Below are 17,447 nucleotides of genomic sequence, written 5' to 3'. Positions count from 1 at the left end.
CCTCTAGTTGGGAATCGTTCCTTGGCTTTTCTTCATCTTTCTTAACCTTGACATTTTTGAAGAGTACAGGGTGCAGATTTTGTGGACTGTCCCTCAATTCTGGGAACACGTGACTGGTCTGGGGCTCTGTGTTTCTGGCAGGAAGTTCACAGGCAATGCTGTGTTCTCCATAGTGCGTATTAGGAGGCGAGAGGTGCCATGGAAATTCTCTCCCTGCTGTGGCTTCATTTCTCCCGCTCCAAGCTGCTCTCTCTCATTTGTCCATCTCCAGGTCAGCTCTCTCCTTCCAGCTGCAGCCCCAAAGGCCCAGCTGCCTGCGAGATGTCTGCTAGGATGTCCCCAGGACCCCATACTCAGTATGTCTAAAGTTGGCCTCACCATACCCCCTACTCCAGACAGAGCCAGCTCCCCTTGCAGAGAAAAGCATCACCCACCACCTGCTTCCCTAGCTGGGGACCTCTGGGTCATCTTAGACTCGCTGACCTTGGTCCCAGAGCCTAGTCATGGATGGATCTCAGATGAGGAAGGATGAGGGACAGAAGGGAAGGGATGGGGGCAGCAGCCTATGCCTTTATGCCTATTCCTAAATGAGGCTCCATCCTTGCTTGAGTAATGACAAAATCATCCCTCACTCACATGTTATATCCAGAGGTACTTTTCACCTATGTCTCACCAGTTAACTAAACTTCCTCCCAAAGATCCACTAAGACCATCTCCCATCCCTCTCCACAACCACGCCAGGGCTCTGGAAGAATACAATTCTGTGGCCCCAAGATCCCATGAGGAGAGAAAATGAACCAGTCCCACCCCAGCCCCTGCCATCCTGTCTGTGGGTAAGAACTATGTGGGGCCTCTGAGGCCTTGCAGAGGTGAATCCTGGGAGCTCTTAATACCTAGAACCTAGGAGAAAGATCTCCAGGTCAGAGTGGGCCTGAGGACCTGCCCCCTGAGACTTGCTGGAGCAGTTGTGGAAACACAATGGGCCCCAGACACATCCCCCTTCCTGAGATTCTAAGAAAACAGGGAGGGAAGCCAGCCAGCTCTTGGCTTGGCAGCTCATCAAAGGAACTTTGGGAACTGAACAAATTGCTAAGTGAGAGTTTAATGAGGAAGACTTGGGACTGGCCCATCTTTAATTGCCAGAGAAAAGCTGGCCCCTGCCAGGCCCATACATCACCTGAAGGACTTAGTGCTTGCCTGAAAGCATCTCTATGGGGAGAGGAAGCAGTCCAGGCCAGCCCCAAGCCACGGTGATGACATGGCATGCCTTCCAAACATGAGTCCGTCTCAACACATCCAGGTGCAATGACCACAGAGGCCCAAGGTGACTTTTGTTATTTTAAGTGCCGTTTCCTGTGAGAAGTGCTGTGTGAGGAGGTAGAGAGAGCCAAGTTTTGGAATGGGGGTGGAGATTTGAGCCAGTTGTCCTCTTACTACCTGTGGGACCTTGAGCTGGTAGGTACTCTCCTATAGGCTCAGTGTCTTTTTCTGTAAAATGGGCACAGGGAGCCCACTGCACAGAGTTGCAGGGGAAGCTCAGGTGGGAGGTGAAGAGCTTGTTATGTTGATGGCATAGCAGTGGTGGTGGCTGCATTAACAAGTGGAGCCAAGCTGTTTGGTTGAACTATCAGGACCAGTGGAAATGGCTCACAGACAGCTGTGAATGAGCATCCCCGTGGTTACTTTACAGAGTTGACAGCTAGGTACATAGGAAGGGAAGGGGCTCCTGGTCCCTTTTATTCATCGTTTTATTCATTCAGCAAATAGTTACTGAGCACTGCTGGGGATGCCCCAATGAACAAAACCAATGTAGTCTCTGCCTTCAAGGAGTCAAGAAGAAGACAAGCCTTAATCAATAATCTGAAGAAGAGGTGGATCTATCAAGTACTGTGAGAATGTGTAAAGGGGGCTTATTTGGTTTCAAGGTCAGGGAAGGTGTGTCTGAGAGAGTGACTCATGACTGAGATTAGCAGATTCAGCAGGAGCTCACCAAGTAGACTGGGGAAAGGAGGGAAATAAGTATTCCTGGCTGAAGGGACAGCTTATGCAAAGGTCCTGTGGCAGGAAGAAGCAAGGGCCTTAAGTAGCTAAGTGATAGCATTTAAGGAGGGCAGTACTTTGCTTTCTCATGGTTCTGGGGAGGTGGGTAGTGTCTGACTCCTAGGGGGAATCTTTGTGGAGCTTATAGGAACAGCCCATGTGCCCACGCTGCCATCCAGTGGAGGAGAAAGGGGATGGGTATTTATTGAGTGCCTACTATGTGTGTTAAGCATAACATATGTTGCCTCATTCATCCTTAGAACATAAAGGTATCATCCTCCTTTATTTTCCCAACAATTGGAAGAATTGAGGCACAGAGAGGCTAAGGGACCTGACTTAGGTCACACAGCTAGGAAATGGTCAAGCTAGGGCTAGTCCCCAACCTTTACTTCTTTTTTTTAACCACATTCCATTTCATCAGTGGCAGATTAGGCGGTGTATACTCTATTGATAAACTCATCTCTTCTGAACTCCTCAGAATCCTGGACTCTCAGATTTGTGTACAACTTGGAAAGACTCTTGGTTAGAGCCTCTTTCACACATTTAATTCCCTTACACAACACCTCTTGTTCCCTTGCTGCCACTGTGGGTTTCTCAACCTACTGTTCCATAGCCTAATGGACGGGGAGCTTCTTACCTCCTGAAGAAGTTCCTCTTTTGTTGTATAATTCTAACTGGGTGGAAGACACTTTCCATGGGAAAACTGAGGCAGAGAGCCATTCCAGTTTATGGGAAGAGTGAGACTGCTAACTACCTTGATGCTTTCTTAGAAAGTAACTCATGCCTCTACCTGTGTGGGTTTCGTTTTTTTAAGGCCTGGAGAGTCATATTAAAATATGTCTTTTATTTTGAAGAGTATTTTAGAATTCAGGACCCTCAAAATGAAGAGAAGATGTGAGCTTTAAGTGAATAACCACTGGGCAGGCATCAGAAGTCCTTTGAAGACTATCCCTTGTCAAGACTTTTCATTGTAAACACGCTTTGGATCTTTAAAGATGTTTTCCCCAGGGACTATGGCCAAGGCACAGCCTGTCACTTAAATAAGCAAAGTGTTCGCTTTGAGAATGGAGGAGCAAACAGAAATGGGAAATGTATAAACAAACCTTCCATTTGGGAGACCATTAATTACAGGGTTTTAGTTGTGGTGTAAACCCTGGCTGAGGGTGGGCCTACGACATGTTCTCTTGCCCCCTTTCCCTCTCCTGGGATGGGTTGGAGATTTGGAGTCAGGCAAAGTCACCATTGTTTATCAAAGAGCCAAGTTAAAGGCCCCACAGACATAGGCAACCTGACATGAGCTAAGCAGAGTGGTCCAGAGACACACACCAGCTAGATATGACCAAGCCCAGTCAGGGAAAGAGCCTTTTCTGTGAACTCATCTCATTCAGCTGCTCAAATAATTTATCACCCATCCTGGACTCACTGCTGAAATAGATGCAGCCTGCGGTGACTGTCCTGGAATGGGGTTTATAAGAAGTCTATTTTTACAAAATCAGTGTCTAAGGATTTTGGAGGGTGAGAAAATTGGGGCTTAGAGGCATAAGGTTAAGTGCTGTCAGTATGGAAGAGGTAGTGGAGGCAGGAGAGTGGATGAGAGGCCTCAGAAGAGAAGGCAGTGCAAGGTAAGAGCCTTCTAAGAAACATCTGCACTTAACAATGTTTCCTTATCAATATTGCATCATCATCACCATCACCATCATCATCATTCCATTATCATCATCACCCTCATCACCACCATCACTGTCACCGTTCTTATCACCATCACCACCATCACCATCATCACCATCACCATCACCACCATCACCATTACCATCGCCATCACCATCATCACCACATCACCATCACCATCACCACCATCACCATCACCACCATCACCACCACTATCACCGTTCTTATCACCATCACCATTGCCATCACCATCATCATCACCACCATCATCACCACATCACTATCACCATCACCACCATCACCATCATCATCATCACCACCATCATCACCACATCATTATCACCATCACCACCATCACTATTACCAGCATTTTTACCATCATTACAAGACTGGCTTTTGGTGCCCTGGAGAGTAATGCTTTAGTTCTTCAAGGAGCCAGCAGATATATTCTACAATAATAAGACCACTAGGAGCTATACACTTCTTATTTGAGATATAAATGTACTATGAGTCCTCACTGCAGTCTGGCAAATGGGGGTGGGTACTTGATCCCCATTTTATAGAGAAGGATACAGAGGCTCTGAGAGGTTGCTGACTTGCCAAAGGTCACACAGCTGATGTGTGGAGCTTGGATTGGAGCACAGTCCTTTGGTTCCTGAGAGCTGGGCCCATGCCTTGCTCTGTGCCCCTTCTCCACGGCCAGCTCTTGGCCCCATACTCCTTGGCAGTCATGCAGATCCCATGAAGACACTACCTAGCCAGTCCCCCTTGAATTTAAGAAGTGTCTAATGACCATTTCTGTGGACACTACAGTAGAGGAGTCCTACATGTCTTCGCATTTGTGAGACTGACCTTCAGGTGACACTGATGGCAACAATGAGGATGTTAATGTTGTACAATCACAGCAGCCGGATGCAGCTCTTGAGTGCCTGCTGTGTGCCCTGCTCTGTCTCCTTACTACCCCTACTCAGAGATGAGGAAATTGGCACTTAGAGAAGTTGAGTGACCTGCTCAAGATCCATATCTCAGCACTCTCGTGCACCAAGCAAAGATTTATGTAATGCCTGGAAGTGGCTATACCCTTCTTTCTTCCCTTCCATTCATGCCTTGGACGCTTTGAGAAAACTGCCAAGATCTTTGCTTCTGGCAGTCATACATTAGCCCATTTCACAGCTGAGAAAACGGAGGCATGTAGGATCAAGCAGTCAGTCCCGATGGCTGCCATTCCTGGTACCCCCGGGGCCCTCCCCTCCCTCTCAGGGCCCGGAGCCCACTCACAGTCCGGTTCTGGTTTTTGCAGACTCGGCAGCGGCGAGGACTCTGCGCGCTCTCCCGGAAGGTGTGCTGCGTGGCGCTGCCCCTGCAGCTGCTGCTGCTGCTCTTCCTCCTTCTGCTCTTCCTGCTCCCCGTCGGGGAGGTGGACCGCAGCTGCACCCTGGCCAACAACCTCGCCCGCTCCTTCTCGCTCATGCTCCGCTACGACGGCCCCCCACCAACCTAGCCCGCTGGGGCCTCCAGGTGACTCAGGGTCCAACCTCCCCTCTGTGCAGGTCCCCTGCCGAGGGTGCCCCGGGCCGCTGGAAGCAGGCAGGCTGGGGAGCAGGCAGCAGTGTAAACACTATCTCAGTGTTCCAAGAACAAAGGACTTTTTGTACAGTGTTGTCTTGGTCTGTTTGTACTAAGTGTGAATGTGTGTGTTGGCTAGGGAATGATGTATAGAGGTTTTATATGCTTTACCTGTAACTGCTCAGTGTGTATAGTTTTGTATCTAACGTCTATTTGTAGTTGGGACGATTCCTAACAGTTTGCTCCTCTGATGGGATTCTATGCCATTTTTGCCTGGGTGTACAAACCGGGATGCAGGAACAATAAAGCGTCACTTTTACGGCAACATCCTATCTGGAACCCGGTCCCAAAGCCCAGGGGTTAGTGCAAAGGCCTCTGAGCTGTGAACGTGGGGTGGCACCAGTCTGACTCGCAGCCCCGAGACTCTTGCTTTAGCACCATCAGAACCTGCCTGCTGCTGTAGTTTTCAAGTCCAAGTGGGTTAAGATGTGAGGGACTGAAAGTAGGAATGGTGACAGCCAGCAGCAGACACAATGATATCGGTAAAAATGGACATGTGAAGGGGTGATATCAAGACAGGAAAAGAAAAACTATGTAGCGCAGACCAAGAGCTGACAAAGCACAGTGGAAGGAGGCTGTCGAGTGCTTAGAGCCTCAGGGCCCTGCAGCTCTGTAGGGCCCTGCAGCTCTGTAGGGTCCTCCAGCTCAGACCCATGACAGGTCTCCGTGGCCCTGACACTGAGCCTTTGGGACATGCTTAGATCATACTCCGTGGGCTCCAGGCAAGAAAGGACTTTATTTTTAAGACTTCCATGAGGAATAGGGAAATGCAGTCTGGGCTGCAGTGCCTGGTGTCATTGGATTGAATTTCATCATCCACACCTCAGGCTAAGATGGGTGGAGAGGTGGGAAGGCCAAGGTGGAGAGAGTCCCTGGCTGGGGAGCGCACCCTTCCCTTCTCAGAAGCGGCTTTGGAGAAAGGCTGGTTCCCGGGACCAAGGGTCAGGCAGACCCCATGCCAGGGCCTTTTCCCTGGGAATTCCTGGTGCATTCCCAAGGGCTTTAAAACTGAATCACATTTTCCTTAAATCAACACTAAATTTTCCCTTTCAAAAGAAATCCTTAGTGTGCAAGCTTTACAAATCGATTCTGTGGGCTCAGCTACAATGAGGAGCCCATGGGGGCTTTCCCAGGTCTTGTACTGACTTTGGGAGTCATAAAGTTATAAAGTCTCAGAAGGGTGCTGTAAGCTGAGGGGAAACAAGGACCCAAGGAGGCTCTGACCTTGGGCCATGTGCCCTCCCGCTCCTCTCTCACACACACCCACCCCTCCCCTCAGGGTGCCCAGCCCCAGCCTTGGCGTAGGGCTCAGGGCAGGGACTTCCTGGTGACTGGAAAGAGCCTGGCCGTTCCCTGGGCAGGAGAAGGGCGCTGCTGAGAACTCTCGCTGCTACTCGGAAATCTCACCTTTCTCCAGATATTTGGAAACCAAGCCATCCTCAGCAGACAGCTGCTTTACTGGAAAACTGGGTTCGAAAGGCCAGCCCTGCTGGCCCAGGCGGGCAGACCCAGAGGCTTACTGGGTCATGTCTGTCCATCCCTAGAAGGCCAGAGCTGTGGAAGGGGCAGCAAAACGTTTGCATTCCCTCTCTCCCACTTCCGAGGAGAGAAGGCAGAGGTCCAGCACCGGGAGGTGACCTCCCCATGGCCACACAGTGAGACGCTGCCGGGCCAGAGCCAAAACCGATTCTTCGTGACCCCCAGGCCATAGACCCACTGTAGCACAACCCCTCACATCTGTAACTTCAGAAAGAAAGCTGGGGCCGGTGTGCCACCTGGGGGTAGGGGGTGCGGGTGGGGGTAGGGCTGCAAAAATTGCAGTGGGGCTGAAAGCATCTCTCTCTCTCTCTCTCTCTCTCTCTATATATATATATATATATGTATATATTATATGTATATGTTTTTTCATGTGCAAGCACCGGGAAACGAACCCGGGTTTCCAGCATGGCAGGTGAGAACTCTGCCACTGAGACGCCGTTGCCTGCCCTCTATATTTTTTAAAACTTTGATAATGATGCCATAAATTCTGCTTGTCTGCATAACTGCTTTTTTTTAAAACAGAGAGAACTGATATTTTTGTTACTTTACTTTCATATAAATATAGTTGTAATATGATAAAACAACCCCTCTATCGGTGCTTTTCAAATGTAATCTTTTTTGCTTAAAGTGGATGCAGAAAGTGTTATTCTTATGACTTTATTTTCTAACCTCTTTAACCACATCAAGCTTTAAAGTGACATTTGGAAAAGGTGTAGCCGTGAGACCTGTGTGCATGGTAGGCCTCTGTCCCGAAAGTGAGAGGGCTCTTGGAAGTGGGGCTGTCACTGCCCGGTTGTGTGTATATGTGTGTGTGTGAGAGAGACAGACAGACAGATAGTGACAGATGGACCAGGGAAGAAAGACAGAGACAGGGAAGGGAAGGGGAGGGGGAACTCACAAGAGAGAATGAGAAGGAAAGAGGGGGAGGGAGAGAGAGACTGGAGCAGAAAAAGCCTGATGGCTTGTCCCCCCACCCTGCTCCTTTCTCCTGCTTCTCTGTTCTTTGAGTGAGCAAAGGTGTAGGCAGGATCCAGACGTACTTTCAAAGGAAAGATAAGGAGGTAAGACAGGCAGGTGTGGTCAGCAGATGAGGCACCTGCAGATGCCAGCAGGAGGGGGAGGAGGGAATAATGACAACAGAAACAACAATGACAAAAAGCCTTTTATTTGGTGCTGGCAGGTGCTGGCCCCTTGGTAGACACATTACAAACCATATTTTATTTAATTCTCACATCAGCCCACTAGGAGATGAGAAAACAGAGGCTTAGAGATAGTAAGACACTGGCCCGCGGCAGAAGTGGGATTTGGACCCCAGCTGGCCTGACCCCGAAGCTTGTGCTTGAGAGAAGGCTGCTTCTGCTCAGTGGCCTATAGCTGCAGGGATGGGTTCCACAGGGCCAGCCGCTCTCTCATAGCCAGCACCGCTAGGATGGGACCAGAGCTTGGCTTCTCCCTGCATCCCTGCCGGGTGGGTCCTCTGTCCTGGGTTGCCACCAGCAGCAGCACATTCTTGTGGGTTATTGTCAGTCATCTCCGCACAGCTCAGAGAGGTGGAACGTCCTGCCCACCTGGGAGCAGAGCACCTCTTCCACCCCACCATGAGGTCCTAGGTCACAGATGATGGAACCCTATAAAACCAGTTGCAGAGGAGGAAGTTCAGTTGTGCTTTGTTGAACTGCATTAAAAACTGAGAGACCAGAGTGTTTCCTGACCCCCCAATACTCTTCCTGGATGCAGAGGAAATAGGTCCCAAGTGACGTGCCCCCTTTCCACCTGTCTGGCCCTATTCGCATTGGGCAGTTGGCCGGAGTTCCTGACTGGGACCAGATGTCCAAGGATGCTTGTTCCTGGGCAGCTTCAGGGTAAGGAAGCTGGAGACCTCTTGCAGCCTGGGGACCATGGAGAATGATGGGCAGAGGGCAGCTGAAGGCTCGAGCACAGACAGTTTGTGCCAACCGAGGCCCGCTGATGGATTGGTATTTGCAGAGTGGGTGCCCACGGCTTTGGCCCACCCTGCCTTGCAGGAGGATGGCTCAAGCTGTCCTGCCCGACAGTTGAATAGTTCGACTACCTGCTCTTCTCCCATTAGGGTGGAGCTGGGGCTTGCCCTGGGCAGGTTGAGAGGTTTTGCAGAGGCTTTGGTGATCTGTAACTGTAGTCAAGCTGTTTGAAGAGGAAACACAGGAAGTAGAACAGAAGGAGTTGGAAGGCAAAAACAGATCAAAGGCAGGAAGCAATTTTAGGCTCTATCTCCCCTGGCTCCCAACTTTTATCCAAGGACAAGGACTAATGGCAAAACTTTCACTGTCCAAAGGCAAAATGAAAAAAAATAAGGACAGTTATCTTGAGCTTTTCATTGCATCATATTTTATTTCCTTTAAAACCTTTTTTTTAAATTCTGAGATTACCTCATTTTTCTACTTATTAGGGTAACCCGGTGGCCTTTAGGAAAGAGAGAATGGGGAATTGATAGCTGTGTCTGTTTATGGTTCATATTTTGTTTTCAGAGTCCTCATCGCACAAAATAACAAGTTGCGAACTCGGTGTTACTTTTCCCTGTGTCCTATTCTCCTTGGTTCCTTGGATCCCAAAGACTGGCAACCCCTGCTGGAGAAGTTCAGAAGAGGAAATTGGCGGCTGTGTGAGGGGGCTTCGTGCAGGACCCCAGGGAAAGAGAAGGAAAGGAAAGTGGGAAGATGGGTGTTGTGGGAATGTGATCTGAGGCAACTGGTCAGGAGGGAGGCCAGGGGACTTCCACTGTGGTCTTTGAGGAAAGAAACACACGGTCTGTTGGTCAGCACCTCTGCTGGCTGGGTGTATGCTCCCGGCAGCCATGGCTCCTCTCCCTGGTGAGTGGCAGAGGTGTCCTGTGCCCCTTTTCAGTTCAGTGCTACTAGGCTTCCCTGAGTCCCTTTTCTGTGGCAGGCTTTGTGCTGGAGGATTCAGGGGTGAATAAAGTCCAGTCCCTATCTTTAAGGGCCCCCCAGACCGGGGCAAGAATCTGTGCCATACAAGATGCCAAACCCAACTGGGGTCATTGCCCTGACCCTGCCATGCCCCCTGCCAGAAGGTAGCAGAGCAGCCATGGCAGAAGCTGAAGGGGCAAGCAGAAGGCCAGGGGCCACTGGGAGTATTTAGGACATGGCAGGATGGTCTCTTGACCCCCCCTTGGAGATTGCCATGGTGACTGTGAACTAGGCAGGGCTGATGGACCTGTGACGTCAGGGCAGCTGGGCAGGACAAGGAGAGGGCATGGCGGAAGGAGGCAGGGAGGAGAAAACCCACTGGCTGGGCCTCAGGAGGACCGACAGGTGGCCCCTTTGGTGCATGCTGGGTCTTGGAGCAAAAAAGCATGTCAAGAGGCTGCTGGAGGCTTGATGGTGAGACTGGGATGGGCACTGTGGATAAGCAATCCTCGAGCACCATGTAGTTTATTTTCTATTGCTAGTATAATGATTAGTTTCTAATCGTGGACCATGGTGGAAATCTGTGCTTGGAAATGCCAAATTGAGAAACCCACTTTTCCCACTGGGAATTTTCTGGGTTGATAATGTACAATCCATTGATGAATCTGTCTTCCTTCGAAGTTTGTTATCAGTGCCTCTCACTGGCTGGGCAGGTGACCTTGAAAGAGCCTCTTGGGTCCTTCCCTCATCAGCTTCATGCCCAAATCCCCTCTTGTGTGGGAACTCAGCTAATCCAGCTACCACCCCCCCATCCCTGCTCCCTGTACCCCAACCTGATTGTCCCTGCCCTGGTGTGCAGAGGCAGCAGTGAGCTGCGCACGCAGCCCTGTGACTACCTGGCCAACTATCTCACTTATGGAAATGGGTCACAGAGCTTTCCCCACGTCCCTTCCAGCCCACGGGGGCCTCACAGGCCTCAAAGCTGCTGCAGGCAGCCTCTGGCGGTCCATCACATTTTTCATGTGAGAAAACCTGTTTGGCATCTTTATGCCTGATACCAGCCTGCTCAAGAAACCCTCCGCTCAGACATCCTCCCATTTTTTTTTTTTTTTAAAAATGAGGATGTTCCCAATCAAAGTAGATTTTTCCTTAGTCAGAGGTGACTAAGGTTGGTGAGAGAAGCCAACCCCAGAAAGCAAATAATGGATGAACAACCTGGTAGGACTTACAGGGGAGGCAAAATCAAGTAGGTGATGCTAACTACTCTGGTGAGGCCATCTGCCTGGCTTTTTCAGACTCTTGGAGGTGGGAGGACCTTTCGAGATCATCTGGGTTCCAACTGTATGCCCATTTGACAGGTGGGGAAACTGTGGCCCCCACTGCTCCGGTCACCCAGTGAGTTCAGAGAGTTTAGTTACAGAACTTGGGGTGGATCTCTGCACCCCCATGTGGCACTGTTCAGTGCTGGGCGGGTTTTGCACTGGAGCTCCGCTGTTAAAGGGCTGTGTGACTGTTGGTGAGGTGCCCCTCCGCCCATGGATAAAGGGGAAAACCAGGCCCAGGGCCTCCAGTGCTGCAAGTCTGTATAGTCGAGATGTCAGATATTCTGGGAAGGTGGCCGTGGGTTCCTGTCTGGCTGGATTCAGCCACAAGTAACAGACTTTCCCTGCAATACCCACCAATTCTGGCTTAAACAAATTAGGGATTTTGCTTTTCCTTCATTGTGAGAAGTCTAGAGATAGGCAGTTGCTGGTATCATTTCAGCAACTTAGGGATGCCAGTGTCAGGGTTTCCACAACTTGCTTTTCCTTTGCAATGATTCATGGTCTTAGATACCTGCTTTCCCTCCAGTTTTTCAGCTGAGTTCCAGGCAGGAAGAAGGGGGCTGAGCCAGCTGAATCCTTTTAAGGAGTTTTACCAGAAACTCTGCCCAACAACTGTTCTTCTCATCTCATTAACCAAAACTGGTTCTCCACATCTGCAGAGGATCTGGGAACATGACCTCCAACAAAACGGCATTGTCTTAGTAAGGAAGAAAGGTAAAATGGGTTGAGTGGCTCTTAGATGTCTCTGCCTCAGAAGGAGTGCCCTTCCATGACTTGCCCTCAGTCTCCAGTAGCAGAACTTGGAAGCTTTCTTCCTGAAAGTATGAGGAATGGCTTTTTCACCACGGCCTCTCACCTGCCTTTTCTGTTGACAGGGTCAGGCTTCCAGCCCCTCCCAATGTGTTGCAGATATTCCTTCCACACTCAGAGAACCTCCAGGCCCATCTTTTAATAAGACTGAGAATGCATAAATGCATCAAGTGACCCTGCTTGGCTAGCTTCTGTGTACAGAGATGTCCCCCTCCCTCTTTGTCCTGGCTGTGTCATTTTAGCACTAAACTTTTCTCTCTTTTTTTTCGCAATTTTAAGAATTTTATTTTTATTACGTTTTTAAGCTCAGAAACTCCTAACAAAACTCTTCCCTTGGAAAATGAACCCATTTCTGTATGAAACAGCAGAGCATAATTTTCATGTCCTATTTTTGCACATAAAGTTATGCAAAACTTCATGCTGAGGGGCTTGGGGTTTTTTTTTAATTGTGAAAAATAACATAAATACAAAAAAAGCAATACATTTTAAAGCATATCACAACAATTAGTTGTAGAATAGATTTCAGAGTTTGGTGTGGATTACAATTTCACAATTTTAGACTTTACTTTTAGCTGTTCCAAGACCCTGGAGATCTAAAGAAATATCAATGTGATTCAGCAATCATATTTATTTGTTAAACTCTACCTTCTCTCTGTAATTCTACCACCTCCTTTGATCTTTCTCCCAATCTTTACGGTTATTTGGGTTATGCCCATTCTAACTTTTTCATGTTGAAGGGGATGTCGATAATGTGGGACAGGAGGATGGAACTGGCCCCTCTGGGTTTTAGGATTTATCTGTCCTAGGAACCCATCGGGAGGTTATAGGTTTCTGGAAAATAATTATAGTTAATGGAACTTTCGTAGAATCTCAGATAAAGCCCTTCGTATTCTTTAGTGTTGACAGAAATGGTTTTGGTTTGGGTTTGGCGAACTATGATAGGCAACAATGTTTAGCTGAAGTTTGCATAAGTCACCTCCAGAGTAACCTCTCGACTCTATTTGAACTCTCTCTGTCACTGATACCTTATTTGTTATGCCTCTTTTCCCTCTTTTGGTCAGAATGGCATTAGGACTAAACCTTTTTATTTTTAATCTCATGAATCCTATTTTTTTCAATAGAAATTTAATATGTACTCAAATGTTTATGGTTTGAAAAACTTGGTGCCATTTTTGCTTTTTCTTTTTTATGGAGGACATTAATTTTACACCCGGATCCCAGATCATATGGCCATCCCATAAGATGGGCAGAAATGTGCTGTGGAATCTGTAAAAAATTTATACAGGCACTTCAGCTCAGCCCAGTTCTTCAAAGTTTTTAGCATCCAATTTTCTAGGAGAAAATTGCTTTCATTCTGGTTGAGGGTGATCACCACAGAAAGAATAACCCATCTTCCTCATTGGCTCCTAGAGCTGGAACAAAAACAGGTTCTGAGGGATAATTTATTCTAAAACACAAAGCTCTCCTGGCTGCACCTCCTGGAAGGAGCTCTCTGAGCAGGAAGCCACCTGAGAGCTTTTCTAGGCCCACTCCTCATTCTATAGCAGACAACCGAGGAGTCTCAGAAATGGAAAGTGACTTACAGAGATCCTGAGTCTCCTTGATTCCAGGAAATTTGCCTTCCATAAGATGTTGGAGTGAACAGTACTTAACCCAAAGAGGTACCTTAGTATCCTATGGGGGAGAGGGAGGGTGTCAGCATGGAGATCTTCCTAAGACTGTCCCCCCAGTCATACCACCTGGAGCTCAGTGGCCCTGCCCACCCACAGGTCGACACCTGCTGAATGTGCCAAGGTAACATGAGGTCATGCCAGCTTGGCTGTTTTCTTATATTTTCCTGGTGGGTAATGGTGTCTCTTCCTTCTAGACCTTTCAGTAGGCACTGAAGGACCCCAGACTTTGCCCAGTCCAGCCCACCATGTTCAAATCATGGTCCCTTCCCTCTGATCCTCAGTCCTCTCACCTGCTGCTTGGACAAACTCCATCACAGGACAAAATGGGCACAGAGCCTGGCACATGGTAGGCAGTTGACAAATACTGCTTCGCTTCCCTGCAGAGAACTCTTTCCAAGTGGAGTGAAGGCACTTGTCTTGGTCCTGCGCCAGTGCCTACTAGTGGCAGCCTCAGTTGGAAGTCCCCGACCCTCACAGGCCACCTCGTTTGGCCCATGTCCCCATGTCCCATGGTCCTCTTGCATGCCAGACCAACTCTAGGCTCCCTTCCCTGAATAGTGCCCCCTTGCTGCCCCTGCATCACCCCCACATGCAAGGCCAGCTCTGAGGGAGCATCCTCAGGGGGGACTTTTGTTCATCCTCTCCTGCAGCCAAAGGCCAGAACCAAAAGGCTTTAGATCCAGCCATCATTTTTCTCTTGGTTTCAATGGACAAGAGAAACTTCCTATTCCAAAGTAGGAAGAAGGGAGGAATTTGTTTTTAAGGAGAAATTAAAAATTAAAAGCTCATGGTCAGAAAATGAATCTTACAGCAGAGCATCCAGAGCCTTACAGAGCAGTCCGCAGGACTCAGCATCCTGTCTCCCACCCCTGCCACGACTGCCTTTTGGTTGTCTTATGGTAACATCAGAGATGCTCACAGGCTAGCAGCCCTGGAGGGTTGTTGACCTCTGAGGCTGGTACCTGACCACCTTAACAAGCTAGAGGAACTCTAGTGCACAGAGGGACCTTGGATCTCAAAAGGATGCTGGGCTTCCTTTCTGGAATGCTCACTTCTGAGCTCAGCTCCCAGGGACACCAGGTAAATCCAGTCTCAGCACCTCATGGAGATAAGGGACACAGGCTGGCAGCCTTCTTCCTGTTCTGATGACAAAGGGAGGGAAAGGGATGTAACTGAGTCCCTTAGTCCTTCTAAACACCCATGTTAGGGAGTCAAGCCCTTACTCTCAGCCACTGCAAAAAGCCTGGAGAGTCCCAGAATCCTCCCTGAAAGCAACCAGCTCTCCAGTGAGCGGTGGTTTGGGATTTGAACCCAGGAATGATGAACTCCAGGCCCCATATTCTTCCTGCCACTCTATGGAACTTTCCTTTAGTTGCTTTGCTTTGCAGGCCATGGGCTGCTGATACTTAGGCAGCTGAGCTTGCTGGGAGGTGGTTGTCCAGGGCTAGGGCAGCAAGGCTTCTCTCTGTGCCTTCCTGCAGGGATTTCTTCAACTCCCACAGCCATCGGCAGCTAGCAGCACCAGGCTGAAATGTCAGGGATGGAGGCAGGTGCTCATCAGCTGTCTGGAAGCAGGTCATTCCTTGCAGGGCAGGTAGACAGAAGCTGGTTCTGTGAAGTCACTGCTCATAGAGCATTCGCATTCCTTCTGCTGGAGGGAAAAAGAGATACTTGCTCTCCAGAGACAGTGCAGTGCATGTTCTAGAAATTTTAGGGGAGAGAAGGAAGGGGGACAGGGGAAGTTGTATATATGTGCAATGTGGTATGTATGTGCGAGTATGTTGTGTGTGCGCTTGTGTGTGCATGCTACACAAACATCTCCATCCACAGGCACAGCTGGGCAACCCTTGTTTCCAGCCCTGGGCTTCAGGGTGTAAAAGACTACAAGCCCCTGGTCCCTGGGGATGCTGGAAAGACCACAGTGGACCCAGGATACTTTCCCCAACCCACAGTTTTGCCTCTCAGGGGAGCCTCTAGCATTCTCCCCATAGGGAAAAAGGCCAATTGAACCCTCAGACCTCCAGCACCTGGGACTTTCCCTAGGCTGGTTTGGAAATGAGACCCTCTCTTTATCTTGGGGTAATAAGCAGAGACAGCAAATTGCCTGCTTGTGAAGAAGGCCTTAGTGCTTTGGATCTTCAGTTTGCCCATTTCACTCTTGCTCTTTGTGTGTGTGTGTTTCAGAAACAGTAAAGTTGTAGCATTTGCTGAATGCATAAGGTACCAGAAGTGGGGCAAATAGCAAGTTTCTAGTACCAGTTTGGAGGAATGAGTGCTTTCCCCACAATTTCAAGTCCAAATAACCAATACTCCCATTCCAAAGCATCGAACCCTGATAGATTTGTTAGTTTCATTTGTCTTTCCTTTCAAGGGAGGGCCCAGGAGTCAGAGGGCCCTACACCTCCAGGAACCCACCTAGAGGTGCCAGCTGCACTCCCACACTTGACTCACCCTGGGACTAGGTCCATGCCAGCAAACTACTCCACGTTTGCACCTGACGGCCTGGTTACCCCCAGTCATTTACCTGGATGGCAGCAATGCTGTGTGTGTATGTGTGAATATGAGCATGCCTGTGTGTTTGTGTGTCTGTGTGTGTATGCACATGTAGTAGATGCTGCTTCAGGGGTTTCTGGTGTCACAAGCAAACTAATTTCATTGTTAAAACATTCTCTTAGATAATCAGTGCAAACAGGGACCATAGGCATGCTCACCAAATAACATGCATTTGTAATACATTCAGCTTTGTGGGAAGGTGAGCAGTACTGGAGCCAAATGACTGTCAGGGAACACGTGTGTGTTATCTCGGTTCAGATCAAGTCCAACACCGACCGAGAGCCCTCCCTGTTCTCTAAGTTTCATCTTCTTCCTGTAGTTGAAGTTGGAAATAGCAGTGTTCTAAAAGATGGTTTGATATTTTTGTTATTGTTGTTGTTTTTTAATGTTATCTGCTTTATGTTTGGAAATAAAAATATATATTTTGTTCTATGAAACACTGTGCAGCTTGGAAATTCTGTTTTGGAGTACAAAAGTTTGTCTGAAAAAGACTATGAGGAGGAGAGGGCATTGGATCGAGGCAGACTTTATTTTTAAAGCCTGACTCCCTGGCAAAATTAGTGTCCCACGTAAGGCAAAGGCTGGACTCAAAGCAACAGTGATGCTCCCCAACACGCATGACCAATAGAATCACCTGGGGGTGTCTTCAGAAACATTCTCAGCCTCTCCCCAGAGCACCCCTGTCATTCTCCCAGGATGGGGGTTAGGCAGAATGGAGTTTGAAAATTCCTAAATGCCCAATGGAGTAAAGGGACAGGGCCCACAAATAGATCATGTCACAAGGGCAGTAAAACTCGGCCTCTCCACCCATTTCACCATCAACCTCCTCCATCAAAGCCTCCCTCTAGCAGTCTGTTTAACAACCAGTTCTTTGGTTCTGGGAGTTAGTTTCTCAACCCAATCAGAAACTGAAAACCAGTAAGGAGAAGAAAAAAACTAGAAAGCAGAAGAAACACAAGATGTCATCTTCATGTTCAGGGAGAAGCCCAAGAACAGTCAAATAAACCCAGGACTCACCACAAGTTAATGAGAACTCCTGATGATGGTCCTGGCTTGCCAAGGAAAGGATAACATGTCCAGAACCTTCTACATAAGGAGGCATGGAGATGTGCTCTTCAGTATAGAACACTTTCCATTAGTAGGATTTAAAATGGAAAGGCTTTGCTTCTTCCATAATTTGTTCCTCCAAATGAGAATACTTTTTAATCTGCCATTGTTTTAGTAATGCATAGCTTTCCAAAGCTTTGGCATCTCTGTTATCTTAAGAAACACTTCTTACATTTTGAGAGGAGAGCAACAGGGCCCCT

General features: G+C 48.6%; 1 protein-coding gene across 1 annotated transcript in view; it reads left to right on the top strand.

Moving 5' to 3' along the window:
- SYNE3 (spectrin repeat containing nuclear envelope family member 3) overlaps positions 1–16,577 on the top strand; it is a 116,342-nt gene extending 99,765 nt beyond the window's left edge. Inside the window, exon 18 of the mRNA XM_077123467.1 lies at positions 5,009–16,577. Coding sequence (XP_076979582.1) covers positions 5,009–5,209 — 201 coding nt within the window. The 3' untranslated portion in view covers positions 5,210–16,577. The remainder of the gene's footprint in view (positions 1–5,008) is intronic.
- Positions 16,578–17,447: the final 870 nt, after the last annotated feature.

The sequence above is a fragment of the Tamandua tetradactyla genome, chromosome 12 (assembly GCF_023851605.1).
Source record: "Tamandua tetradactyla isolate mTamTet1 chromosome 12, mTamTet1.pri, whole genome shotgun sequence".
Classification (NCBI taxonomy): Eukaryota; Metazoa; Chordata; class Mammalia; order Pilosa; family Myrmecophagidae; genus Tamandua; species Tamandua tetradactyla.
This window is presented reverse-complemented; position numbering and strand designations above follow the sequence as displayed.